Below are 27,421 nucleotides of genomic sequence, written 5' to 3'. Positions count from 1 at the left end.
GGTGACCTTGGCGCTGCATACCTGTGTGTTTACCTGCTCGTGGGTGTAGTAATACCTGTGTATGCCTACCTGACGCTCTCTCTCTCTCTCTCTCTCTCTCTCTCTCTCCGTGCAACCCTTCATGCATTCACCTGTTTCCTCCTCCTCCTCCTCCTCCCCCTCCCCCTCCCCCTCCTGCCGTGCCCCGTGGCCTCGTGCCCCCGTTCCTGGAAATAACTCCCCCCTTCCCCTCCTTCTCCCCCCTTCCCCCACCCCCTCACACATATACCCACCGTGTCTTGAAAACTTGTATGCACACCTCACACTCTCTCTCTCTCTCTCTCTCTCTCTCTCTCTCTCTCTCTCTCTCTCTCTCTCTCTCTCTCTCTCTCTCTCTCTCTCTCTCTCTCTCATGCATTCTATACCATATCTCTTTAAATCCGCCTCCCTTCCCCCCTCCCCTCCCCACTTCTCCCTCTTCCCTTCCCCTCACCTCCTCTTCCTCCTCTTCCTCGTCCTCTTTTCACCCCTCCTCCTCTTCTTCCTGCCTCTCCTCCTTCCTCCGTCTTCTCATTTGTTAGTATGTCTTCGAATTTACCTCCCCCTCTCCTCCCTTTCCTCCACTCTCCCCCTCCTCACCTCCTCCTTTCCCTTCCCTCCTTCCTCCCCTTCATTACTCCTCCTCCCTCCTGTTTCTCCCTACTAACGGCCTCCTGCATTCGGGTCGGAGGAGGAGGAGGAGGAGGAGAAGGAGGAGGGGGGGGCAGGTAAGGTAAGGTGAGGTGACGTCATTTCAGAGAGAGAGAGAGAGAGAGAGAGGCCTACTGGCGAATAAGAGGGGAGTGAGGGGAGAAAAAAAAGTGAGAGAGGGAGGGGGAGATGTCATAGGGTACAATGGCGTCGTGGAATAAATTATGGTATTCTATGTAGTTTACTCTCTCTCTCTCTCTCTCTCTCTCTCTCTCTCTCTCCGCCTTAGGTTGTTATTATGGTGTCTCTCCCTGACCCTCACTTCTCTCTCTCTCTCTCTCTCTCTCTCTCTCTCTCTCTCTCTCTGTTCTATCCAGTCACCGTACTCTCTTATCCTTGCCCACAGTCATCCCGGTTTTCCGCCCCCCACTCTCTCTCTCTCTCTCTCTCTCTCTCTCTCTCTCTCTCTCTCTCTCTCTCTCTCTCTCTCTCCGTCCTTCCATATGTCCCTTTCTCCCTTCTTTCTCCTTTCTTCTCTCCCCCTTTCCTCCATATCTCTCCCTCCATATGTTTCTCTCCCCTCTTCCTCCTTCCCTCCTTCCCCATAACAACCCAAGTTCTTATCCCTCTCCTCTCTCCCTTCTCCCTCCCCTTCCTTTCTCTCCTTTCCTCTCTCTGTTCTTTCTCTCCCTCTGTTATCTTTCTCTCCACTATCTCCATCCTTCCCCCCCCCTTTCTCTCACTTCCCTTATCTCTCCTTACATCCGTCTCTTCTCTCCCTCTCAACTCCTCACGTCTTTATTTTCTCTCCTCTCTCCTCCCCTCCCCTTCCTCCCCTCCTCCCCTCCCCATCCTCCCCTCCTCCCTTTCTCTCCCTCCCCCCTTTCCTCTGACTTATCCTCATGTGATGCTGAGAGAGAGAGAGAGAGAGAGAGAGAGAGAGAGAGAGAGAGAGAGAGAGAGAGAGAGAGAAGGGGGATGTAGAACGAGAAATGCAAGTGACGTTTGGGGTGTGTGCGTGTGTGTGTGTGTGTGTGTGTGTGTGTGTTCTATCACGCTTCGGCAAGATTGGGCTTACCTCCACTTGTTCTTTTGGGAGTGGTGGAGGAGGAGGAGTAGTAGGAGGAGGTGGGAGGAGGAGGAGGAGGAGGAAGAGCAGCAGGAGGAGGAGGAAGAGGAGGACGAGGACGAGGAAGAACAGCAGCAGCAGGAGGAGGAGGAGGAGGAGGAGGTGGAGGTGGAGGAGTTAATGGTGTACGTAGTGGAGAATTAACTAGCAGTGGGAAGGGTGGATGAACTGCGCAAATAACGATCACAAGTGGAAGATAAAGATGGGCGGATGGAGAGTAGTGGTTAATGAATGATAGTGAAGGTGGAGTTATTGAGTGATAGAGACAGTAGTGTTAGTGGAGGAGGTGGTGGAATAATGGATTGGAATAGCTAATGCAGGGTGGAATGGGAGTGTAGGAGGTGGGAGAGGAAGTGAGGAAAGAGGAGGAGAATAAGCAGGAGGAGGAAAATCTATCAAATGGAGGAGGAGGAGGTGGAGGGATGGATTCGAATACCTAGGGAGGGTAGAATGAAAATGGAGGTGGAAGAGGATAAAGTGGAGGAGGAGGAAAACGTATCAAATAGAGTAGGCATTGGAGGTGAGGGTGGAGGAAGAAAGATGTGGAGGAGTGGTAAGAAAGTGGAGGTGGAGGAGAAGCTAACTAGTGGAGGAAAAGGTGGAGGAGGAGGAGGAAGAAGAAGAAGAGGAGGAGGAGGTTGTTGTCCAAGTCCACGAACTCGCTCCCTCCCTCTCTCCCTCCTTCACTCCCTCCCCAAGTCCCACGCTCCTCCTCCTCCTCCGCCTCCTCCTCCTCCTCCTCCTCGGTCGAGTCTAGTGCGCGTTTAGTTCTGGTGGAGGAAAGACGTGTGTGTAACCGCTCCGTGTCTAACCTGTGTGTGTGTGTGTGTGTGTGTGTGTGTGTGTGTGTGGCAGGTGAGGTGGTGAGTGTGTGCCAGTGTGTGTTTACCTGGCGTGGTGGTGGTGGTGGTTGTAGTGGTAGTGGAGGTGGGGGGGGTGAGGGGTAAGGGGGAAGGGTGGTCGTGGGGATGTCATGTGTAACTATCGACCAAGGGGGAGAGTGTGTGAGAGTGGGAGAGTGGTGGTGGTGGTGGTGGGAGAGGTGGTGAGTACAGTGAACCCACCACCACCACTACCATCACCACCTCCACCACCACTACCACTGCGCCACCACGCGGGTTTGTTGTGATTCGTGGTGGTGGGGAGGTGGTGGTGGAGGGGATGGTGGAAGGGGGTGAAAGGGAGTATCTACTGGTGGTGTTGGGGAGGTGGTGTGTAGTGTGGGGTGAAGGTGGTGTTAGGTTGGGGATGTGGTGGTGATGGTGGTGATGTGTGGGGGGGGGGGGGGGAGGGTATTAACGGAGGCATATTGAAAAAACCACCACCACCATCATCACTACCACTACTACTACTACTACTACTACTACTACTACTATCACCACCACCACCATCACCACTACCACTACCACTATTACTACTTCTACCACCACCACCACCACCATTATGACTGTGTGTGTGTGTGTGTGTGTGTGTGTTCCTCGTCCAACACTAACAAGAAACACACAAGACAGTGGAGTGGTGTCGTTCAGTGTATTGCTATTGGTGTTGCTGAAGTTATATAGTGTTGCTGGTGTTAGTGTTAGTGTTAGTGGTGTTTACGTTGGTGTTGAGAGCGTCCCACGTGTTTGTATGACTCAGCTGTGTCGCACCACCACCATCACCACCACCATCACCATCACCACCACCATCACCACCACCAACCACTACAGCCTCGTAAGATTGTTGGGGACTTTTAAGAAATCGTAAGAGAAAGAGAAGGAGGAAGAAGAGAAAGATGATAAAGAGGTGGAATGGAGGAGACGAAGGACACTGCAGGGGAGAGTTAATGATGGAGAGAAAACCAGTGAGGGATGGAGGAGGAGGAGGAATCTATGAGGGAGGGAAGAAGGGAGAGAGAGGGAGAGAAAATAAGTCAGTGAGGGAAGGAGAGAGGAGAGAAGGAAAGTGTGGGAGAGAGAATCAGTGAGGGAAGGAAGAACATGTAATGGATGTGTGTGTGTGTGGGGGGGAGAGAGAGAGAGAGAGAGAGAGAGAGTCCTGTGGTGAGGAGGGAAAAAAATTAGGGGAGGTAAAGGGAGGAAGAGAGGAGGAAAAAAAAGAAGTGGTAGAAGTTACAGTTAGGGAGATAAGAACTTTGAGAGAGAGAGAGAGAGAGAGAGAGAGAGAGAGAGAGAGAGAGAGAGAGTTGCATTAATAGTAGGTACAAAAAACACATTGTAGAGAGAAAAATAAAATTGGAGGAGAAAAGTGAAGAAGGGAGGGAGAGAAAGACATGAGAGACAAGAGAGGGAGGGAGGGAGATGAGAGATATTGAAGGGAGGAGAAGTGGAGAGAGGGAAGGAGGGAGAGGGTCATTGATTAAGAGAGAAGGAGGAAGAGGAGGGAGAAGGAGGAGAGAGAAAGAAAGTAGAGGAAGATGGTACTGGAGTTGGTTAAGAGAGAGAGAGAGAGAGAGAGAGAGAGAGAGAGAGAGAGAGAGAGAGAGAGAGAGAGAGAGAGAGAGAGAGAGTCTGTTAGGAAAGAAGAGACGAAAAAAGGGAGGTCGGTGAGGAGAGAAAGGGAGGGAGGAGAGGAGGGGGAGGAGGAGGAGGGTCAGAGAGGAAAGGAAATACATAAGAAAGGCGAGAAATCAGTTAGGTAGAGGAAGGGACCGAGGAGGAGGAGGAGGAGGAGGAAGGGGCTAAGGAGAAGAGGAGGAGGAGGAAGGGGCTAAGGAGAAGAGGAGGAGGAGGAAGGGGCTAAGGAGAAGAGGAGGAGGAGGAAGGGGCTAAGGAGAAGAGGAGGAGGAGGAAGGGGCTAAGGAGAAGAGGAGGAGGAGGAGGAGAGTGAATGAGAATAAAAAGACGAATGGGGGAGATAAAAGGAGAGAAAGGGAGAGAAGACGAAGGCACTGAGGGAGGAAATACTAACGGAGGAAGCGGAGGAAAGTAAGTAAGCAAAGGAGGGAGGTGGAGGAGAATGATGTATGTGAGGAGGAAAGAACGGTGAAAAATGGAGCAAGGTGGGAGGGAGAAGGAGGAAAGGAGGAGAGAAAGAAGGAAAGGGAGAATTGACGTAGAAGGAAAGTCGTGAGAAAAGAAGGAAGGGAGGAAGGGAAGGAAGTGGAGGGAGGGAAAGAAAAGGGTGGATTGATAGAGGAGGGAAGCCGGTAATAAAAGGAGAGAGAGAGAGAGAGAGAGAGAGAGAGAGAGAGAGAGAGAGAGAGAGAGAGAGAGAGAGAAGGGAGGGAGGGATTACAAATGAATAGAAAACGAATGATGGAAAGAAGAAAAAGAAGAAAAGAATAAAAAAGAGGAGAGGGAGGAATAGAGAGAGAGAGGAAGAAAGATTGATGGAGGAGGAAAGTAGCAAGAGGAAGGGAAGAGGAGGAAAGAAAGATAGATGGAGGAAAGTAGCAATAGGGGAGGGAAGGAGGTAGGAGGAAGGAAACAAGAGACAGCAGACGAAGTGAGAGAGAGAGAGAGAGAGAGAGAGAGAGAGAGAGAGAGAGAGAGAGAGAGAGAGAGAGAGAGAGAGAGAGAGGGGTCAAGTGAGGGCAGAAGCCAGTGACTGAGGGAAGGAGTGAGAGGTGGAGAGGGAGTGTCAAGTGAGGGAGGAGGGGAGAGGGAGAAGAGTGGAGAGGGAGAGAGGAAAATAAGGGTGGAGGAAGGGGGAGCAGTAAAAGGAGATAGGGAAGAAAGGGAGAGAGGGAGAGGAAAATGAGGATGGAGGAAAGGGAAGTAGTAAAAGGAGATAGGGAAGAAAGGGAGAGAGGGAGAGGAAAACGAGGGTGGAGGATGAAGCAAGGAGAGAGAGAGAGAGAGAGAGAGAGAGAGAGAGAGAGAGAGAGAGAGAGAGAGATGAAGCCACCGCCGCCGTCGCTAGCAGGCTGACGGAGAAGAGGAGGAGGAGGAGGAGGGAGGAGGTAGGCTGACGGAGGGAAGGAGGAGGAGGAGGAGAAGGCTCTCGAAGACGCACAATTGGGACAGTGTTGGTCAACAGCCCGGCGGCGCCCAAGGAGAAGGAGGAGGAGGAGGAGTGGATGGTGCCGTGGAAGAGGAGTGGAGTTGATTTAGGGTGGTGTAGTAGAGAGGTTGTAGAGGTAAAAAAAAATGTGGAGGAGGATTTGGAGTTGATGGAGGAGGAGGAAGAAGAGTGGATGGTACTGAGGAAAAGAAGTGGAGTCGTTTATGGTAGGTGGAGTTAGTGGTGGTGGAAGAGGAGTAACTAGTGGAGGAGGAAGATTTGGAGTCGGTGGTGGAGGAGGAAGAAGAAGAGTGGATGGTACTGATCAAAAGAAGTGGAGTTGTTTATAGAAGGGTGGTGTTAGTGGTGGTGGAGGAGGAGGAAGAAGAGTGGATGATACTAAGGAAAAGAAGTGGAGTTGTTTATAGAAGGATGGTGTTAGTGGTGGTGGAAGAGGAGTAACTAGTGGAGGAGGAAGATTTGGAGTCGGTGCTGGTAGTGATGAAGGACGAGGTGAAGGAGTGGATAAGAAGTGGAGTCGTTTATGGTAGGGTGGCGTTAATGGTGGTGGAAGAGGAGTAACTGGTGGAGGAGGAGGAAGATTTGGAGTCGGTGCTGGTAGTGATGAAGGAGGAGGAGGTGGAGGAGGAGGAGGAGACAGTACTGGTGGTGTGTTTATAATGAATCCTTGTTATTGCTCGTGGTGGTGATGGCTGTGGAGTTAGAATCAATGAAGGAGGAAGAGGAAGAGGAGGAAGAAGAAGAAGAAGAAGAAGAAGAAGAGGAGGAGGAGGAAGAGTAGATGGAGACTATGATAACTTTGAAGAGGAATAAGAGCCATAGAAGTACATAGAGATCCCCGACAAGAAGAAGAAGAAGATGAAGAAGAAGGAGGAGGAGGAGGAGGAGGTGGAGGAGGAGGATTAGCATGATATCTTAGGAGTATGAGCCGAGGGAGAAGGAGGAGGAAGAGCCAATAATATAGAGATGCCACCGTAGAGATTAGACACAGAGGAGGAGGAGGAGGAAGAACAAGAACAAGAACAAGAACAAGAAGAAGAGGAGGAAGAAGAAGAATTAGCGCTCCGACCACGTGAGGCACCAAGGACGCTAATAAACGCTCCAGGTGGTGATGAAGGTGGTGGTGGTGGTGGTGGTGGTGGTTGTGGTCTGGAGAATATTCTGAAGGCTTCGACGAGAGAGAGAGAGAGAGAGAGAGAGAGAGAGAGAGAGAGAGAGAGAGAGAGAGAGAGAGAGAGAGAGGTATGGAGGGAAGGGAGAGAAAGGTAAATACAGGTATAGAAGAGTAATGAAAGAGGGAGGGAGGGGAGGGGCAGAGAGAGGGAGAGAAAGGGAGGGAGGGAGGGAAGGTGGAGGAAAGGGGAGGAGGAGGAGGTGTGCTTTCAGAAGACGTAAAGAGGAGGAGGAGGAGGAGGAGGAGTGTGCTTGGGGCTGATGGAAAGGATGTGACCCAGTTTGATTGAGAGAGAGAGAGAGAGAGAGAGAGAGAGAGAGAGAGAGAGAGAGAGAGAGAGAGAGAGAGAGAGAGAGAGAGAGATTAACCCATTTTGATAACGTCTACAAGAAGAAAAAAACAAACTGTTACATTATTCATCAAGATTACATTACGAGAGAGAGAGAGAGAGAGAGAGAGAGAGAGAGAGAGAGAGAGAGAGAGAGAGAGAGAGAGAGAGAGAGGGGGGGGGGGGGGATAAGGGGGCCATGACTGGGAAAGAAAACAGCAATAGACTAGATCAAAGGGAGGAAGAAGAAGGAGGAGGAGGAAGAAGAAGAAGGAGGAGGAGGAGGAGGAGGAGGAGGAAGATGAAGAAGAAGAAGAAGAAGGAGGAGGAGGAGGAGATCACTAGCGGAGAGAATAATATTTTGGTGACGAGGCAATGGTGTGTGTGTGTGTGTGTGTGTGTGTGTGTGTGTGTGTGTGTGTGTGTGTGTGTTTACCTCCTGCGGCGTCGCCAAGGCTGCGGACAGTGAAGAGAAATGAAGTAGAGAGAGAGAGAGAGAGAGAGAGAGAGAGAGAGAGAGAGAGAGAGAGAGAGAGAGAGAGAGAGAGAGAGAGAGAGAGAGAGTATTTGACCTAGCTCGATAATACGGAGAAATTACATACATGTCATATATCATACAAACGTGAGAGAGAGAGAGAGAGAGAGAGAGAGAGAGAGAGAGAGAGAGAGAGAGAGAGAGAGAGAGACTAATGCGACAACTTCAGATAAAACTCACATCTATTACAGTACCGTGAGAGAGAGAGAGAGAGAGAGAGAGAGAGAGAGAGAGAGAGTGTTTCTACGACAAAAAAAAAAAAATCAATTCGAAACAAAGGAAGAGGAAAAGAATGAAATCGGAAACAATCACAGAGGGATATGTCTTTGTGTGTGTGTGTGTGTGTGTGTGTGTGTGTGTGTGTGTGTGTGTGTGTGTGTGTGTGTGTGTGTTATGCTTACTCAATGGGTGCAGTGGAGACTTAATTCAAGGTTAGGAAGTTAGAGAGGAGAAGACGTAGAAGAAGAAGGAGAAGAAGAAGAAGAAGAAGAAGAAGAAGAAGGGGGGAGGGAGTGATAAAATGCGTTGAAGAGAGGAAGGGATAAGGTCAGGTGAAGAAAAGAGGTGATGATGAAGGAAGGGAGAAAGAATTGAGGAAGAAAGGAAGAGCGTGTGTAGAAGGGAAGAAAGGAATGAGTGCGTAGAAGAAGAGTAGAAAAGAAAAATTAATAACAAATAAAAATAAAAATATGAATCGATGGTGAGGAAGTAGAAGGAATGATGAGGGTGTAGAAGAAGAAAATCGAAGTGAGAATGAAGAAGATGGTGAGGAAGGGAAGGAAGTGAAGGAGAAACGATTGATTGTGCAGAAGAAAAGTGAAGGTGAAGAAAATCAAGGTGGGAAAGAAAGAAAAGAGATTGTGAGGAATGAAAACACTTGAGGCAGAAAGAAATGAAGGAGGTGAGGAAGGAAGGGAAGGAAATGAGGAAAAAAGAATGAATATGTAAAGAAAAGTAGTGGAAGGGAAGATTAAAGTGTGGAAGGAGAGATTATGATGAATGGAAAGAATAGAGGAAGAAAGAGAATGAGGTTGATAAAGAAGGGTTGGAAAGGGAGAGCAGAAAACCCTCTCTATCCATTATTAACATAAGAACGTAAGGAGTCTGCAAGAGGCCGGTTGGCCTATACAAGGCAGCTCCTGTACACTCAACCCCACCTTACTTCACCATCCATGGCATTATCCAACCTCTTCTTGAATGTAGCTATGGTATTGGCACCCACAACATGGTTGTCAAGCCTGTTCCATTCATCTACCACTCTACTGGTGAACCAATTCTTGCCTATGTCTTTGTTGAATCTGAATTTGTCTAACTTAAAACCATTGCTACGCGTCCTACCTGGCTCTTTAACTATCAAAATATTATTGACATCCCCTTTATTAAAGCCCTTCATCCATTAATAGACTTCGATCAGATCTCCTCGCAACCTATGCCTTTCTAGAGAGTGTAGATTTAAATGCTTCAGCCTGTCTTCATTGGGCAAGTTTCTCACCCCCTGAATCATCTTTGTCATCCTCCTCTGTACAGATTCTAACATCTTGATATCCATTCTATAGTAGGGGGACCAGAACTGAACTGAACTGAAGAGAGGAAGGGAGGGAAGAAAGGAAGACAGGAAGGAAGGAGTGTGGATAAAGGAAGGAATGAAGGAAACGAGAATAAAGGAGAGGAAGTAAAAAATAGGAAATGCTTTATATAAAAATGAAAAAATGGAGGAAGGAAATGGTGGAGACAGTGATATGATAGAAGAAGGGGAATGGGAGGAGGGGAAGGAAGAGGATGAAGGGGAGGGGTTGGGGAATGGGGGAAAGGGAAAAAAAAGAGAAAGGGGGGGAGTTGGGTGTGACCTTTCCCATCATAATGTTTTGGACAAAGGAAGGGGAGGGAGAGAGGAAGGAAAAGGAAAGGGGGAGGAAATGGGAGGGGTGAGGGGAAGGAAATGGGGGGAGGGGGAGGGGGGAGAAAGGGAGTGACATGCATCTTGATAAAGTTAATGAGTGTTTGTTTGTTTGTTTGTCTGTGTGTGTGTGTGTGTGTGTGTGTGTGTGTGTGTGTGTGTGTTGAAAGGAATGCTTGCTTTGTGTTTTCGCGTGTGTGTGTGTGTGAGTGAGCGTGTTCGATTTAAAGGTTAAGTGTGTGTGTGTGTGTGTGTGTGTGTGTGTGTGTGTGTGTGTGTGTGTGTGTGGTCATTGTTTGGGGTGTATTTTTTTTCCTTCTTTTCTTTCTTTCCTTCCTTTCTTCTCTTTGTCCTTTATTTTTATTTTTTTTTCGCTTATTTTCTCGCTTTTCTTTCTTCCAGTCTTTCTTTACCTTTTTTTCTTCCTCCCTTTTTTTTTCTTTAATTTTTCCTTCCTTTTTTCCTTTCTTCCAATCTTCAACTTTTTTTCTTTACCCTTCTTTCTTTTCTTCCTTTTGTCTTTTCTTCCTTTCTTCTTTCTTCCCTTTTCTTCCCTTTCTTATCTGTCTTTCCTTCTTCTTCCAATCTTTAACTTTTTTCTTTACCCTTTTCTTCCTTTTGTCTTTTCCTCCTTTCTTCTTTCTTCCCTTTCTTCCTTTTGCCTTTTCTTCCTTTCTTCTTTCCTCCTTTCTACCGGTGAGGGTGATGACTTTCCCCTCCCTTTTCTCTTCCCCTTCCTCTTCCCTCCCCTCCCTCTTCCCCTTCCCTCCCTTCTCCTTCTTTATTTTCTTCCTTTTGTCTCTTCTTCCTTTCTTCTTTTTTCCCTTTCTTCCGGTGAGCGTGATGACATTCCCCTCCCTTTTCTCTTCCCCTTCCTCTTCCCTCCCCTCCCTCTTCCCCTTCCCTCCCTTCTTCTTTATTTTCTTCCTTTTGTCTTTTCTTCCTTTCTTTTTTTTTCCCTTTCTTCCGGTGAGGGTGATGACTTTCCCCTCCCTTTTCTCTTCCCCTTCCTCTTCCCTCCCCTCCCTCTTCCCCTCCCCCTTCCTCTCCTCTCCCCCTTCTACCCACTACTTCCGTCGACCTTCGTGGCGGTCAATGTAACCACCTCCTCCTCCTCCTCCTCCTCCTCCTCCTCCTCACCTGCTTCCTCTCTTCCTCCACTTCATTCTTATTCTCTTCCTCTTTACGGTTGTCTTCCTCATTGCATACTTTCTCCACCCTCCTCCTCCTCCTCCTCCTCCTCCTCCTGGTTTCTTCTTACTCCTCCCTTGTTATGTCTACAGGTAAGTCTTCACCTCTTCCTCCCTCCCCCCCCTCCTTCTACCTCCGTTTCTTCCTCCCTCCTCCACCTCTTCCCTCCCCCTCTCCTCCTACCTCCCTTTCTCCCTCCTTCCTCCACCACCAGCAGAAGTTCTCCCTCTCTCTGTCTCCATCACCACCACCACCTCCACCTCCACCACCATCATCACCACCGCTACCATCACCACCACTACAACCACCATCACCTCCACCATTGGTTTATATGCCTACCCTCTCCTCCACTGCACTCCACCTTCCTTCCTCCTCCCCTTCCCCATTCCCTTCCTCCCCACCACCACCACCACCATCACCACCAGCAGCGTTTCCCTTCCTCCCCTCCCTTCCCCACCTTTACCCTTCCCCTTGAACTCCTAACTTCCCCTTCCTCCTCCCCTCCTATCCCTTCCCTCCCCTCCCCACCACCACCATAACCACTATAAGAATGTTTTCAAGCCTCCTCCTCCTCCTCCTCCTCCTCCTCCTCCTCCTCCTCCTCCTCCTCCTCCTTTGCCGTTATTTAGCCTTCCCCTTCCTGCCCTGCCCTCTCACTCAAGCATATCGTGTCCCTCCCTTCCCCCCTCCTCCTCCTTCCCCTCCCCTTCCTCCTCCCATTCCCCCCTTCACCTCTTCCAATCTGTCCATTATAGTGCATTGGTGACGGATAAGTGTGGTGATGGTGGTGGTGGTGGTGGTGGTGGTGGTGGTGGTGGTGGTGGTGATGGTGGTGGTGGTGGTGGTGGTGGTGAAGGCCAAGGTGTGTGTGTTCATGTGTGCAAGGGCGGGGCCACACACACACACACACACACACACACACACACACCATCAAGGTAATAGAAGGTTAAATTATAGGGAATGAAGACAATGGAGGAGGTGGAGGTGGAGGAGGTGTGGAAAAGGAAGAAGAGGAAGAGCGAAGAAAGTTAGGTCAAGGAAAATGAGAACGAGAGAGAGAGAGAGAGAGAGAGAGAGAGAGAGAGAGAGAGAGAGAGAGAGAGACGGGACAAATGAGGAGGAAGAGTACTGACAGAATGATAGAGAGGAGGGAGAAGAGGAGGAAGAGGAAGAATGATTTATGATAAGATGGGAAAGAGGAAATTAGGAGGAATGGAGAAGAAGAAGGAGAAAGAGTAGAAGGAGGACTGAATAATGTGGAGAAAGAGGGAAAAGGAGAATGGGAAGATGGACATAGAATAGAAAGTTAAATAAAAGTTGATACTGGAGGAAATAAAGAAAGGAAGTGGAGGAGGAGGAGGAAATGAAAGCAGCTGAAGAATTGGAGGAGGAGGAAGTAGATTTTATGAGAAGAACGATGAAAAGGAGTATTTGAGAGGAGATGGAGAAGGAGAGGAAGGAGGAGGAGGAAGACTGGAAATAAAGGGGAAAAAAAAAGAGGAGGAGGAGGAGGAGGAGGTAGAGTTTATGAGAAAGAGGAGGAGAAAAACGATGAAAAGGATTATTTAAGAGGAGGAAGAGAGGGAGGAGGAAGACTGGAAATGAAGGAAAAAAAAAGAAAAAGGAGGAGGAGGAGGAAAAGGAGATGATGGAGATAAATTAAGAGAGACATGGAGGAAGAATTTAAGAGAAAGAAAGGAAGAGGGAGGAAAATTGAAGACGTCTACATGGGAAGAGGAGGAGGAGGAGGAGGACTCGTTATGATGAGAAATACAGTATCAGATGATGACAATTCAATCACGCGAGAGAGAGAGAGAGAGAGAGAGAGAGAGAGAGAGAGAGATGATGAGGAGGAAAATTATCACTCACCTTCCTGAATATGAGGACGAAGAGTATGAGGACTGGGTATGACTATGACGAAGAGGAGGAGGAGGAGGAGGAGGAGGAGGAGGGAATACAGTAGGAGGAAGAGGAACAGTAAGAGTAGGAAGAAGAGGAGGAAATTACAGGAGGAGAAAGATAAAAAGCAGAAGATGAAGGAGGAGGAGGAGGAGGAGGAGGAGGAGGAGGAGGAGGAGGTCAACCCTTGAATGTGAATACTCTAGGAAAACTACTACTACTACTACTACTACTACTACTACTACTACTACTACTACTACCACTACCACCACTAACAATAACTACAATAAAAACAATAACAGCAGCGAGTAGCGGGCTTTTTTTTTATTATTGTTTCCTTTTTTGTGCCCTTGAGCTTGTATAATACGGAATGCCTTTACGGTTTCTTGGTCATCTCCTCCTCCTCTCCCTCTTTCCTCCCCCTCCTCTCCCCCTCTTTCCTCCCCCTCTTCTCTCCCTCCTTCCTCCCCCTCCTCTCCCCCTCTTTCTTTCCCCTTCCTTCCCCTCTTCCTCTCAGCGCCTCCCCCACCCCCTCGCTCCCTCCCAGCATTTCTTTGACTCTCCTTCAATGCTTAGGGAAATTACAGAGACCGAGGAAAAGAGGGAAGGGGAATTTACCGAAGATTTGAAGGAGGAAAAAAATATACAATGGATTGATACGTAATGGACAATGGCGTGACGCTTGTATTGATAATGGTTGGAGAGAGAGAGAGAGAGAGAGAGAGAGAGAGAGAGAGAGAGAGATGAATATACTAAAGCAGAAGTTAATAAGAATTGCAAATAAGGAAGAGAATAATATGAGAGAAAGAAAATGAGAGAGAGAGAGAGAGAGAGAGAGAGAGAGATGAATATACTAAACCAGAAGTTAATAAGAATAGCAAATAAGAAAGAAAATAATATAATGAGAGAAAGAAAAGAAAATGGAACGTTCTTAAGAGAAATTAAGGAAAAAAACGACGAGAGAGAGAGAGAGAGAGAGAGAGAGAGAGAGAGAGAGAGAGAATTAACTTAGGTATTTACTCAAAGATTACCGTGAAAGTGTGACGGAAGAGGAGGAGGAGGAGGAGGAGGAGGAGGAGGAGGAGGAAGAAGAAGAAGAGGAGGAGGAGGAGGAGGAGGAGGAAGCATGAAACACACTATTGATCAGCATGGGAGACAAAGCATGAAGGAAAGTGTGAGTTTGCTACAGCCTAAACCTAACCTCCTCCTCCTCCTCCTCCTCCTCCTCCTCCTCCAGCGGTCGATAAAATGATCAATGAAAAAAATCAAAGATGGGGAGGAGTATTATGAAGGGAGGAGGAAGGGGAGGGTATTGGGGGGGGAGGAGGAAGAAGAGAAAGATAAGGGGGGAGGGGGTGGGAGAGGGGTAGAACAACACACCTGCTCTCCCCCCATCTTCCCTCTCATCTCCCCTCCCTCTCTCCTCTTACCTCCCTTCCTCTCCTCCTCTTCCTCTCTCCCGGGTATTCTTTGTTATGGTTGAGTTTGTCTTGTGTTAAAGGTAGTTCTCCTCCTCCTCCTTGTGAAGTCGAAACAGAGGCTCAGTGGGAGGTAGGGGAGAAGCAGGTGGAGATAAGAGGGGGAGGGGAGGTGGAGGTAGGGGAGGAAGCAGGTGGAGGAAGAGGAGGAAGCAGATGGGGGAGATTGATAAATATTTTGTGGGGAGTTTGGGAAGCGTTGAAAGGGGGTTGGGGAGGGTGGAGGGGAATGTGTGTGTTGTACCAGAGGGTGGGGAGGAACAAGGGGACGATGGTGTTGGGTGGGGTGGGAATGGGGAGGAAAATTGTGGGGAGTGTGGTGGTGTTTTTGTTAAGTGGGTGGGGAGGAGGAATATAGGGGAAGGGAAGGGAAGAGAGGAATAGATATAATAATGTTTGTGTTAGTGCAATGGGCTTCTTTTGTTCCTAGTTATGATGAGGATGAATTATGGTGGTGGTGGTGGTTGTGGTGGGGAAGGAAGAAATCGTGGTGGTTGGGAAGGGTAGAGAACGAAGGTAACAGTAGTGGTGATGATGGTAGATGATGGTAGATGTTAGAGAAGGAAAGAGTTTATATAGCGTTGTTGATGATGATGATGATGGTGGTGGTGAAGGAACATGGAGGTAGTGGTGATAGTAATGGTGGTGGTGATGGTGATGATGGTAGATGTTTTTGATGATGATGGTGATGTTGGTGGTGAAGGAACAAGGAGGTAGTGGTGATAGTAATGGTGATGGTGGTAGATGTTGTTGATGATGATGGTGGTGATGGTGGTGAAGGAACATGGAGGTAGTGGTGATGGTGATGATGGTAGATGTTGTTGGTGATGATGGTGGTGAAGGAACATGGAGGTAGTGGTGATGGTGATGATGGTGTTGTTGGTGATGGTGGTGGTTAGTGCAAGTATTCGTGGGAAGGGCAAAACATTCTGGGAGGAAGGGGAGAAGGGAGGAGGAAGGGAAGGGAGGAGGAAGGGAAGGGAGGAGGAAGGAGAAGGGAGGAGGAAGGGAAGGGAGGAGGAAGGGAAGGGGAGGAGGAAGGAGAAGGGAGGAGCCGGAAGACCAGGAAACCGTACAAGTATATATCTTCCCATCACCTCCCAGGGCTGCGGGGGGGGGGGGGGGGCAGGTGGGGGTGGTCGTGGTGGTGGTGGTGTTGCAGTCCCCTGGTGGCATATCCTTCCCTTCCTCCCCTCCCCTTCTCCCCATCCCTCCCCTTCCTCCCCCACCCTTACTTCCATCCCTCCTTCTTCCTCTCCCCTATCCTTCTCCCCATCCCTCTCTTTCCTCTCCCACCCTTACCCCCATCCCTCCTTCCCCTCCCCTACCTTTCTCCCCATCCCTCCCCTACCCTTACCCCAATCCCTCCTTCCCCTCCCCTCCCCTTACCTCCATCCCTTCCCTATCCTTCTCCCCATCCCTCCCCTTCCTCTCCCACCCTTACCCACATCCCTCCTTCTTCCCCTCCCCTACCCTTCCCACATCCTTCCCCTTCCTCTCCCACATCCCTCCTCCCCATTCTTCCCCTCCCCATCTCCCTACTTTCTCCTCCATGCTGGAACACCTTCCCTTTTTACAAGACGCACGTAGCTTTCCTCCTCCCTCTTCTACCCCTTCCCCTTCTTCCCTCCCCACCTCTTCCTCCCCTGCACACAGCCCCATATAATCATCTCCCTCCCTTTGACATTCTTTTACCCCCACTCCCCTTCCTTCCCTTCCCCCTTCCCTCCCCTCCCCTCCTCATCCCTCCCCTTCCATCAGGATATACATAAATACTTCCCCTCCCCTCTCCCCTCACCCTCCCCACCATACAAAATCAATCCCTCTCCCCTTCTTTACCCCCACTCCCTTCCTTCCCTTCCCCTTCCCTGCCCTCCTCATACCTTCCCCTTCCATCAGGATATACATAAATACTTCCCCTCCCCTCTCCCCTCACCCTCCCCACCATACAAAATCAATCCCCTTCTCTACCCCTTCCCCTTCACCCTTCCCCTCCTTCACAATAGACTACCCCTTTCCACCACCCCCTTAATTCATGACACATACCTTCTCCTCTCCCCTCTTCTCTCCCCTCTTTTCCCCTCCCGTCCCCACCACCACCACCACCACAATATCTCCCCATTCCCTTCTTCGGTCATTCGTTTCTTGTTATGTTTTTTCTTCTTTTATTTCTTCATCCTTTCTTTCTTTCCTTCCTTCGTTTGTTTCCTTCTTTCGTTCGTTTGTTCGTCGGTTCTATCAAAATCATTCACCCGTCGTGGCAAAAACTATTCTTTCATTTCTTGCATCAAAACTTTCTTCTTTCCTTCATTCACTCCATTTTCATTCAATCCTTGTAGCAAAACGTTCTTCCTTCATTTCCTAATTAAAATGTTCTTCCTTTATTATTAGCAGCAAAACGTTCTTCATTCATTCCCTTGTTAAAACGTTTTTCCTTTATTCTTTGCAGCAAAACTTTCTTCATTCATTCCCTTATTAAAACGTTCTTCCTTTATTCTTTGCAGCAAAACGTTCTTCCTTTATTCTTTGCGGCAAAACGTTTTTCCTTCATTCCCTTATTAAAACGTTCTTCCATCCTTCGTTACACCTTCATTCATTCCTCGCAGCGAAACGTTCCATCTTCATTCCTCGCAGCAAAACGTTCGTCCATTCTTCATTCCTCAAGGTTCTTCCACCCTCCATCCTTCTCTCCACTCATTCGTTCCCTACAACATAACCATTCCGTCCTTCATCGCTCCACTTCGTCACCAAACAGGAAAAAAAGGAGTGAGGTCAGGCGGTGATTGAGTGACCAAGGAACAGAACTGAACACTAAGTAGTCGATCCCATGTGTGTGCGAGGGACTGGAGGAGGGGGAGGAGGAGGCCGCCCCCTCACCCCCTCGCCGGCGTAGTAGTGCGCTAACAAAGTGGAGTAAGTGGAGTGCGAGAAGGAGCAAAGATAAGGAGGCGGAAGAGGAGAAGTGCGGGCTGGTGTATGTGGAGTGAGGGTGTGGAGTGAGTGACCAGCCCGCACAATACACACCCTGCTACTCCTACTGCTACTCCTGCTGCCACTCCCTCATGGTTCTCAACAGGTAAGATACGTTTTCCGCGCACTTTTTTTTTTTTTTTTTTTTTTTTTACAGCATTTTTTTTTTTTTTTTTTTATTTTTTTATATACAACAAAGGTGCAACGCTACCTATCCGTCTATGAATTTATAACCTTTTCGTGGAGTTTATAGAGGGCCGTATTACTAACCGTTCCGTCGCCCTAGTTCACAGATTTGACAAGGCTTTCGTCGGTGTTTGGGGCATTTCCAGGAGTAGCTTTATGGCCCTGGTAGTAGTTTGACCAGCGTTACCATATTATCGTACTCAAAAACATCGCATTTATCAGTTCCAGTGCCCAAAACTCTCGTAGCCACACGGATAACGAAATTTCAGTTAAAGTTATCGTTAAAAGCGTTACTTATTTGTGTTTGTTTACGATATTTGTAAGTCAAAAACCGGGCAATATGATGTGCTGAGTGGCTGAGTACGATAATTTGGTAACGCTGAGTTTGACCCTTCTTATGTACCGTGAACCGAAAAGAACACTCATTAGAACTCATTTGATCCCTTCTTTGACCTTAGAAATAACTGATGTGAGAAGCGAAAGTGTCTTGTGATACCGGCCTAGGACTTCACCTCATGACTAGCACACCTGTTCCATGCCTCCAGTACACTCGCCATCCGTTAATTAGTTCTTACCTGTGCATTATGTCAGAATATGTTTAAAGTCTGCCACTCGCCCATTTTTTTTTTTTTTTTTTACATCAAAGGAGACGGCACAAGGGCACAAAAAATGAAACTATATAAAAAAAAAAAAGCCCGCTACTCACTGCTCCCGTAAAGAATCCGAAGAGGCGGCCGAAAGTGCAGTCAATTAAGTGAGGAGTAGGTCACAGTACTCACGGGCAAAAATAAATGATAGGGGATAAAAAAAAAAAAAGATTATCAATGCTCCTATACCAGAAAGCATTGATGAGTGGGCAGAAGAGAGGTTCGTTTAGGGTGGAGAGCTGTCTTGATACTCTCCCTTTACCTAGAACCTTTACCTTGCCACCTCCAATCAACAGGTATACAGGAAGGAAAATATATGTATGGTCCACAAGAAACCAGTCGACCTAGACAGTGCAACTTCTGGAAAGCTACCTAACGCCATCATTATTAATAGTGTTAGCATTATAAGAGACGAAGCAGGTAGAAAGGGTGGGCACTATGGTTTGTATTATAAAACACACCTCTCACATCACCTATTTTTAAAGGTCAAAGAGGGGGTCAGTCGGGTTCTAATGAGTGTTTCTTCAGGTTCATGGTACAGAAGAAAACTCACACTACCACCAGGGTCATAAAACTACCTCTAGAAATGCCCACAACTCCTACGAAAGCCTTGTCAAATAGGTGTTTCTTTAGGTTCACGGTACAGAAGAAAACTCACACTACCACCAGGGTCATAAAACTACCTCTAGAAATGCCCACAACTCCTACGAAAGCCTTGTCAGTTATGTGTTCTTGGGGTGCGATATGTCTTATGATACGACCATATTAGATGCCTGTTCTCCATCTTCCAAACACCTGAGACACTAAGAAAGGAAATAAAATGAAAGTGTAAGCGATAAAAGAAAGAAAAAGAAGACAAAAAAGATGATAATAGAAATGCAAGTAGAGAATGGTAGGGTAAACAGCATCTTAAAATAACAAACAAACAAATAAAAAAAAGACTATCTGTACATGAAGAGTCTGTAACCTTTTCATGGTATCTATAGTCTTGGCACTTGTTGAACTCGGTGACTGGGAATCCAAGACAAAACGTTTATTTATTTATTTATTTATTTATTTATTTATTATTATTTTTTTTACATCATAGGACACGGCTCAAGGGCAACAAAAAGAGTACACACACACACACACACACACACACACACACACACACACACACACACACACACACACACACACACAAGCCCGCTACTCCCCGCTCCCATAACAGACAACAGTAAAGAGTAGCCAAAAGAGAGGTCAATTTCGGGTGGGTGCGTAATGCCACCTGTCCTCTCCTTGCGTGAATCTATAACCTTTTCGTGGAGTCCATCGTCTGGGCTCCCACCTCATGGCCGGCAAACCTGTTCACTACCGTACTCTCGCTCCGTTAATTAATAAGTTCGTACCTGTGTTTATGATGTCAGAGTTAATTTAAAGTCTGCTCCACTCGTCCACCTCTCTGTTAGTAAACCTCAATATATTCTCTGTTAAAAGGACTTACCGTTGATTGTAAGTAGCATTATTTATATTACACTTCTTTATCTGTCCTTTTTTTATAATTTAGGACGAAATGAAACTACTACTATTATCATTTTTTTTGTTATTATTGTTTTCATTGGTGCTTTCTTGAAGAGGGCGTAGCGGTCTAGTGGTTTAGAGCGTCAACCCAAGAGCCAGGGTGAGGCGGTTCGAACCCCAGTGAAGGAAGGGCATCCGGTCACACACACACACACACACACACACAGCCTACATCACCGGGAAATTAAACAAAAACAGAGGCTTCCTATTTTCCTCCTCATTTTCGTGACCTCCTTCTGACCTGCCTCTCCCATCAGTCACCCTCACTGTCCCTCACTTTCCCTTTCTACCATTTCCTTTAAAAAAAATCTAAAAGGTCTTTTTTTATTTATTTACTTTTTTTTTTTTCATTCCCATACAATTCCTCTCTCCCCTATCAACCCTCCCCATTTCTCTCTTTTTTTTCCCTTATCCCTCCTTCCTTCCTGGCGTCTCTTCCTATTCTTTCTTCTTTCCTATCTTCGTACTCCTTCTTTTTGCATACTGTGACTTTACACACACAACCTCTAAACAGCGACCCAATTTACGGAAAACTTGTGAAAGGAAAAAGATTGTCATATTCCTATATATATCATTGTTATTATTGTTATACTACTACTACTACTAATAATAATAATAATAATAATAATAATAATAATAATAATAATAATAATAATAATAATAATAATAGATATTAATATTATTACCAGGTAGATAAATTTACATGAATTTACATCGATATTCAGAGCACACAGACCCTTTGACAGGTGACTCGGCTAATTATTGGGAGGGCAAGTGAGTTAGTATGAAGGCGAGTTGGTATAAGGAAGAATTAGTATAAGGGGAATTAGTATTAGGATAAGTTAGGATGAGGCAAGTATGGACGATTTTCTTTATGTAAATATCTTAAAACTTCCATAGATGCTTACCTTCTTACAAAACGGGAGTGAGGAGGGATATAATAATTTAAGTACTACATCTAAATCGCCCTTGTTAATCTCCATTACAAATTTAAAACCATCAAGTCAGTCCCCACGCAGTCCACGTCTCTCCAAAGAATGCAAGTTAAGTTTTTTTAGTCTTATCGTCTATGGTAAGCTTCCAAAGTCATTGAACAGAGAGAGAGAGAGAGAGAGAGAGAGAGAGTTGGGGAGCACAGAAGAAAGTAAGGGTGGAAGGGAAGTGAGAAAGAAAGAGGGAATCGAATGCCTCGCCGAAAGCCGTCTCGAGTATTTCTTTCTATTTTGTTGATGCTCTGTCGCGTTCCCGCGGCCCTCCGACTTTCCATCCCAGAACCTACAAACGCGGTGCGCGGCGCCCTAACAGTGTTTGTGATTGATTTAATAATCCCGTCTGGCACTTTTGAGTAGCGCGTTCTTGCACCCGCCCTCCTCGAATCGTCGGGGCTGGGGAGCGCCAGCGAGCCCTTGGTCTTGCTGGTGAGCATCGCAGGGCTGAAGGGGCCCGGTAGGGCGCCCTGGCTCCCCCGGGGCGTCCATGGCGGTGCCGGGGATCCCGAAGGTCCGGCGGGGGGGGCGTTGAAGTTCCCGCAAGACGTGCTGACCTTCCTAAGAAGTAGCCAGACGAGCCGTGACCCTTATATCAGTCTAGGTCACCGGTACAAATCACCATAATTATAATGACTGACGCCTTCAAGAGGAACTGCCGCGCGGGGAAGAAGAAATCCCCCCAGCAGGGCAGAGCGTCACTAACTACAAAAACAAAAAAACTACAAAAAAATCATAAAACAACAAAAAAACGGTGCTGTGTGTCGGTAAGAGTGAGTCTCATCTGGGGAGACTGTGGCTCATCCAGACCGACAGACAACACCAAAGTTATGGCCGAGACTCTTCTGGGGAGACAGCGGCTCAGCCAGACTAAAAAAACTCATGGACTGACAACTCCTGACGACCCACGACCTACTGACCCCTGACAGACCCCTGGCACTCTTTGGACATGGACTGACAACCCGATTATACGACCTACTGACCCCTGACAGACCCCTGGCACTCTTTGGACATGGACTGATAACTCGATTATACGACCTACTGACCCCTGACAGACCCCTGGCACTCTTTGGACATGGACTGACAACTCCTGACGACCCACGACCTACTGACCCCTGACAGACCCCTGGCACTCTTTGGACATGGACTGACAACCCGATTATACGACCTTCTGACCCCTGACAGACCCCTGGCACTCTTTGGACATGGACTGACAACACGATTATACGACCTACTGACCCCTGACAGACCCCTGGCACTCTTTGGACATGGACTGACAACTCGATTACACGACCTACTGACCCCTGACAGACCCCTGGCACTCTTTGGACACGATGGACAACCCGATGACGACCCACGCGATAATGCCCCCTGACATTTCCTGACCACTCTCAGAACAATGCCTCCGGAAAATATCTCGACGTTTCTCTAATGTTTCTCAACAACAAAAAGAAGAGTTCAAAAACTCACGAATGGCTTTCTCACTTTCTTACTTTTCACATCAAACTACATACACGCTACACACACACCATTTATTCAATAATCTCAAAATTTGCTACGAAATTAGTCAATGGAGGGGCTTATAATTGTTGATTCTTGCTTCTGTCTTATTTGTTAAATATACTTAGTGTTGTTACTCTTACTAAAGTTGTATCATTATATAGTAGATGTGTGGTGGCTTGTGTTCCAGGAAGTGTTGCCAAGTTATTGTACAGTCCAGTTCAGCAAGTTTGTAAGCCCCCAAACCAGACACAAATACTACAAAAACTCCTTGTGTGGTGCTTGGTGTTGATGAAGAAGGTCAGCAATTTAAGACACCCATTCAGGAAATATCTTTAGTGTCTTAGCTTAGTGTCTTAGGTCCACTTTCACAGTTCGACGTGATGGGTTAGTTAAATGTTCATGATTATTTTAGAGTCAATCAAGCGTAACAAGAAACAATGGATACAAAATAACGAGGATGCGTTTCAACTCAATGAATGAAAGCACTTCTTCTTTAGCCTCCAAACCAATACCACAGACTTTGAAAATCCCTTGAGTAGTGTTTGGTGTTGATATATAAGTTAAAAAATTTGAGAAAACCATATGGGAAATCTCTTGTGTATGTGTTGTTGCATCGAAAACCTAAACATTGTGGAGTGTGGAAGATCAAATAGTATTGTTAAAGTGATTGCAAAGCCTCTGTGTTGGACTGTGATATTGGCTCTTTGTTTGTATTTTAGTTTAGGTGCTGAGTATAACAACTGACAAAATAACGAGGAAGCATTTCAACTCAATGAATGAAAGCACTTCTTCTTTAGCCTCCAAACCAATACCACAGACTTTGAAAATCCCTTGAGTAGTGTTTGGTGTTGATATTTAAGTTTTAAGAAATTTGAGAAAACCGAACGGGAAATCTCTTGTGTGTGTTGTTGCATCGAAAACCTAAGCATTGTGGATTGTGGAAGATCGAATAGCTTGGTTAGAGTGATTACAAAGTCTCTGTGTTGGACTGTGAAATTGGAGTTTGTATTTTAGTTTAAGTGCTGAGTATAACAACTGACCTTTATGAGGGGTGTAGTTTGGTATGGGTGCTTGCAATGACGCTGTGTTGCACTGTGGAACTGGCCCATAATGGTGTCGTGTAGCAAGTGTTGTAGTGTTGAATAGGAAGTGTTGTCACGAGGTATGTACAGCCAGCCAGCCAGGGACGTGACGGGCGTGTTGTTCTTGTGTTGCCGCGGCTGGGAAGTGAGTGGCCTGGTTGGTGTTTTTCGCAGCATGGTCAGCAGGAGAGTGGCGGTGTGGTAGTTGTTTGTTATATGTCTTTTTTGTCTCGTCAGTAAGTAAGGATGTGTGTGTGTGTGTGTGTGTGTGTTGACTTCACTTGCTTTCTTTTCTTGTTCACATGTTCATTTTTGTGTGGTAGTTGTTTGTAATCTTCATTGAGTAAAAGTAAAGGATTAAGTAAGGATGAGGTGCTGGGTGTGACTTGTTTGATTTGATTTGTTTGTTTGTTTACTTGTTCATTTTTTTACAGTAAAGGAGTTGTTTTTTATCTTTTTTGTCTCGTTAGTAAGTAAGGACATGTTGGTGGGATATATTTGTTTGATTTGATTTCTTTGCTTGTTTACTTGTTCATTTTTTTACAGTAAAGGAGTTGTTGTTTTAATCTTTTTTGTCTCGTTAGTAAGTAAGGACATGTTTGTGGGATATATTTGTTAGATTTGATTTCTTTGCTTGTTTACTTGTTCATTTTTTTTTTACAGTAAAGAAGGCAATTCGAGGGCAAAAAAAATAACAAAAATAACTGGCTGTTTAATCTAAGACTTGTCGGCGATTTAGCAATATGATGGATTTTTGTTATTTATTTCCATATTTCTCACCTGCGGAAAAGGCATATTTTTTTTTTCTTGTGGACGCCTACAGGACAGTGGATTTTTGTTGTTTTCCTTTTTTTTTCTTTCGTAATCAAGAAGGACGTGACTATATTTTTTTTGCTTATTTTCCTTTTCCTTTTTTTTTATCGTCGCCAACAGGAACGTGTCAAGATTTTTTTCCCCGTCGTCAGCAGGAAAGAAAGTGGCAGGTATTTAGTGTTCCCGCCCCCTACCCCCCCCCCCCCCCTCTCTCTCTCTCTCTCTCTCTCTCTCTCTCTCTCTCTCTCTCTCTCTCTCTCTCTCTCTCTCTCTCTCTCTCTCTCTCTCTCTCTCTCTCTCTCTCTCTCTCTCTCTCTCTCTCATTCTTTTTCTCTTCTTTTCTTGCTTTTTCTTCCTTTCATTATTTTCTTTTTTTCTTTTTCTTTCTTTTCTTTCTTTCCTTTTTCTTTCTTCTTTCTCTGTCTACCTTTCTTTCATTTTTTCGTGTTTGCTTCTCTCTCTCTCTCTCTCTCTCTCTCTCTCTCTCTCTCTCTCTCTCTCTCTCTCTCTCTCTCTCTCTCTCTCTCTCTCTCTCTCTCCTCCCCCGTGACCCAGTGCGGCGTCGGCTGTGGAATGCTTGATGGTGCGGCCCGCCACGCGTAGTGGGGGGGAGGGGAGGGGCGGGAAGGGGAGGGAAGGAGAGAGGGAAGGAGAGAAGGAGGGAAAGAAAAGAAGATGGATGGAAGGAATATAGGTTAGTTAGTAAGGGGGAAGGAAGTGAGGGAGGGAGGGATAGAGTATAGCTAGGGATGGAAAGAAGGAAGGAAGGAAGGAAGGGATCGGTAAGGGAGAAAGAAAGAAGGAGGGAAGGGATAGATTATATATTTTAGATACTGGGAAGGAAAGAAAGAAGTACTTGTATAGAGGAAGGAAGGAAGGAAGGAATAAAGCATAGGAAGGAAGGGACAGAATAAAGGAAAGTAGGACAGGAGGAAGTCTTAGTATGCGAAAGGAAGGAATACGAAAATAGGAAAGAAGAAAGAATCGGAAGGAAGGAAGGAATGAGGGATGGAGGGGAGGAAAAGGTGAAGGAAAGGAAAAAAAAGAAGAGAAACGGGGAGGGTTGAGAGGGGAGAGGAATTATATGGGAATGAAAAAAAAGGACCTTATAGATTTTTTTAAAGGAAATGGTAGAAAGCGAAAGGGAGAGGGAGGTCAGAATGAGGTCACGAAAAAGAGGAAGAGGAGGAAGAAAATAGGAAGCCTTCTGTTTTTGTTTAATTTCCCGTTGACGTAGGCTGTGTGTGTGTGTGTGTGTGTGTGTGTGTGTGTGTGTGTGTGTGTGTGTGTGTGTGTGTGTGTGTGTGTGTGTGTGTTTCCGGAGCCGTGTACACTTCTTAGTTGATAGGCTCTGAAGTTGTTTATTTTTTATGTGTGTGTGTGTGTGAGAGAGAGAGAGAGAGAGAGAGAGAGAGGGCAGCGAGTGACCGGAAGAAAGGACCGTTGCCTCCTCCTCTCCTCCTCCTCCTCCTCCTCCTCCTCCTCCTCCTCCTCCTCAAGAACAAAATGACAGTGTTGGGATGAAGAGAGAATTAAGAGGAGGGGGACTTGTTACGCGGCCTGTCTCCTTTCATCTTCCTCCTCCTCCTCCTCCTCCTCCTCCTCCTCCTCCTCCTCGTGATCCTTCTCATCCTCCTCTTCATCTTGTTCCTCGTAGTTCCTCCTCATCCTCCTGCTCTTCCTCTTCCTCGACCTCCTCCTCATCTTCTTCAGCTCCTCTTCTCCCACTCTTCATTTTGCATTCTCCTCTTCTTTCTCTTTTTCTTCTTCTCCTCCTCCTATTTCTTCTCCTCTTCCTCTCTTTATTCCTTCTCTTTCCTTCTCCTTCTCCATTTTTTCCCTGCCTCCTCATTTCTCTTCATTGCAGTCCTTCTTCCTCCCTTCTTTTGCCTCCTCCTCTTCCTCCTCCTCCTCCTCATCATCATCATCACCATCATCATCATCTTCCTCCTGCTCATCATCTCGCAATTCCTTCTCATTTTCCTTCGCCATTTCTTCTCTACTTCCTCATTTTTCCTCATTTGCAATCCTTCCTCCTCCTCCTCCTCCTCCTCCTCCTCCTCCTCGTCTTTGTCATCTTCGTCCTCCAGGCATCCTCCCCCCCTCCCCCCTTCCCCTCCCCCTCCCCTCTAGGCAAACCCTCTGGCGCCACCCTGTCCCTACCCCTTAGTACCCTTCCCCTCCCTCCCCTCTCTCCCCTCACCCCTCCCCTCACCCCTTCCTCTCCCCGCCCACCACCGCTATCACGTCTCCATGGCGCCACTCCCTCCTCCTCCCTCCCCTCCCTTCCCCTCTCCCTCCTCCTTCCCATCTCTCTCTCTCCCTCTCTCTCTCTCTCTCTCTCTCTCTCTCTCTCTCTCTCTCTCTCTCTCTCTCTCTCTCTCTCTCTCTCTCTCTCTCTCTCTCTCTCTCTCGTCTTACCCTTTATTACCTTTTCCTTTCCTCCCCTCCCTTGCCCCCCCCCCTAGTCCCCCCTACCCCTCAGTCCCCCCTCCCCGAACTTCTCCCCAAAGTAGCTTAACCTAACCCTTCTCCTCCCCACATTTACCTTAACCTCCCCACCCCCCTATCCCTCACCCCCTCCCTTCCCTCGGTCTCTCCCTTCTAATGCCCCTTCTCCTCCTCCCCTCCCTCCCCACCTCACCCCTTCCATACCCCCTCCCCTCCCCTTCACCTCTCATCCCCTTCCTTGTTCCTGACGAAGTTCCTCGGTTCCCCCTCCCCCCCCCCCCTCCCTAGTATTCTAGACCACCCCACCTCCCTACCCAAGCCTTATCCCTCCCTCCCTACTCCCTCCTCTTCCTTATCCTCCCCTTTCCTATAGCTCACCCCAACCTCACCCCTCCCAAGCCTCAACCCTCCCCACCCCTTCCCCAGCCTTACCTCCCTCCACTCCTGTACTGGCACCCCTCCTCTCAACCCCCTCCTTTTCCCCCTCCACCACTATCCTACCTTCCTCCTCCTCCCTACCCTTGCCATACTCTCCTCCCCTACCAGCACCCTATACACTCCTTCTCCTGTCAGTCACCCTCCCTACCCCTGCCTTACCCTCTTCAGCCACCCCTCCCTATCACCCCCTCCCCACCTCCCCCTCCTACCTACCCCTGCCTTACCAGCCTCCCCCCCCTCCCTACCAGCACCCTATACTCCTCTTCTGTCAGCCACCTCCTCTCCCCTCCCCCCACTTCCCCTCCCCCCTGCTACTGACGAAGACCAGCGCGCCACTTGTTGGTTTCCGCAAGACATCTTTAAGGCAAAAGGTCAAAGTGCCAAAGGGTTCCACTACTGACCCAGGGGAAGGGGCCGCGGGGTGAGGTCACTGTGGCCGGCCCCGTGACCCTACTCCCCTCCCCCTCTCCCGTGACCCTCCTCCCCTCTTTTTTTTTTCCTCCTCTATATCCTTCCTGC

The 27,421-nt window shown here is 47.5% G+C and overlaps 1 protein-coding gene and 1 long non-coding RNA gene across 3 annotated transcripts in view; one reads left to right on the top strand and one right to left on the bottom strand.

The window, feature by feature from the left end:
* Window positions 1–27,421, top strand: part of LOC127007708 (protein pellino-like) — an 89,941-nt gene that overhangs the window by 36,571 nt on the left and 25,949 nt on the right. Inside the window, exons 1-2 of one of the 2 annotated variants that reach the window (XM_050878941.1) lie at window positions 2,564–2,586; window positions 17,022–17,342. The exons of the other annotated variant lie outside the window; for it this stretch is intronic. Coding sequence (XP_050734898.1) covers window positions 17,329–17,342 — 14 coding nt within the window. The 5' untranslated portion in view covers window positions 2,564–2,586; window positions 17,022–17,328. Of the gene's footprint in view, window positions 1–2,563; window positions 2,587–17,021; window positions 17,343–27,421 lie in introns of those variants that run through there. 2 annotated transcript variants of the gene reach the window in all.
* On the bottom strand, window positions 20,737–23,395 carry LOC127007709 (uncharacterized). Its single transcript, XR_007760403.1, has 3 exons — window positions 23,040–23,395; window positions 21,721–22,739; window positions 20,737–21,590 (listed from the first exon to the last, which is right to left on the bottom strand). It is a non-coding gene; the product is annotated as an uncharacterized LOC127007709 (long non-coding RNA).

The sequence above is a fragment of the Eriocheir sinensis genome, chromosome 36 (genome assembly GCF_024679095.1).
Source record: "Eriocheir sinensis breed Jianghai 21 chromosome 36, ASM2467909v1, whole genome shotgun sequence".
Classification (NCBI taxonomy): domain Eukaryota; kingdom Metazoa; phylum Arthropoda; class Malacostraca; order Decapoda; family Varunidae; genus Eriocheir; species Eriocheir sinensis.
The sequence above is the reverse complement of the archived record's forward strand: the minus strand, read 5'-3'. Positions and strand labels throughout refer to the sequence as shown.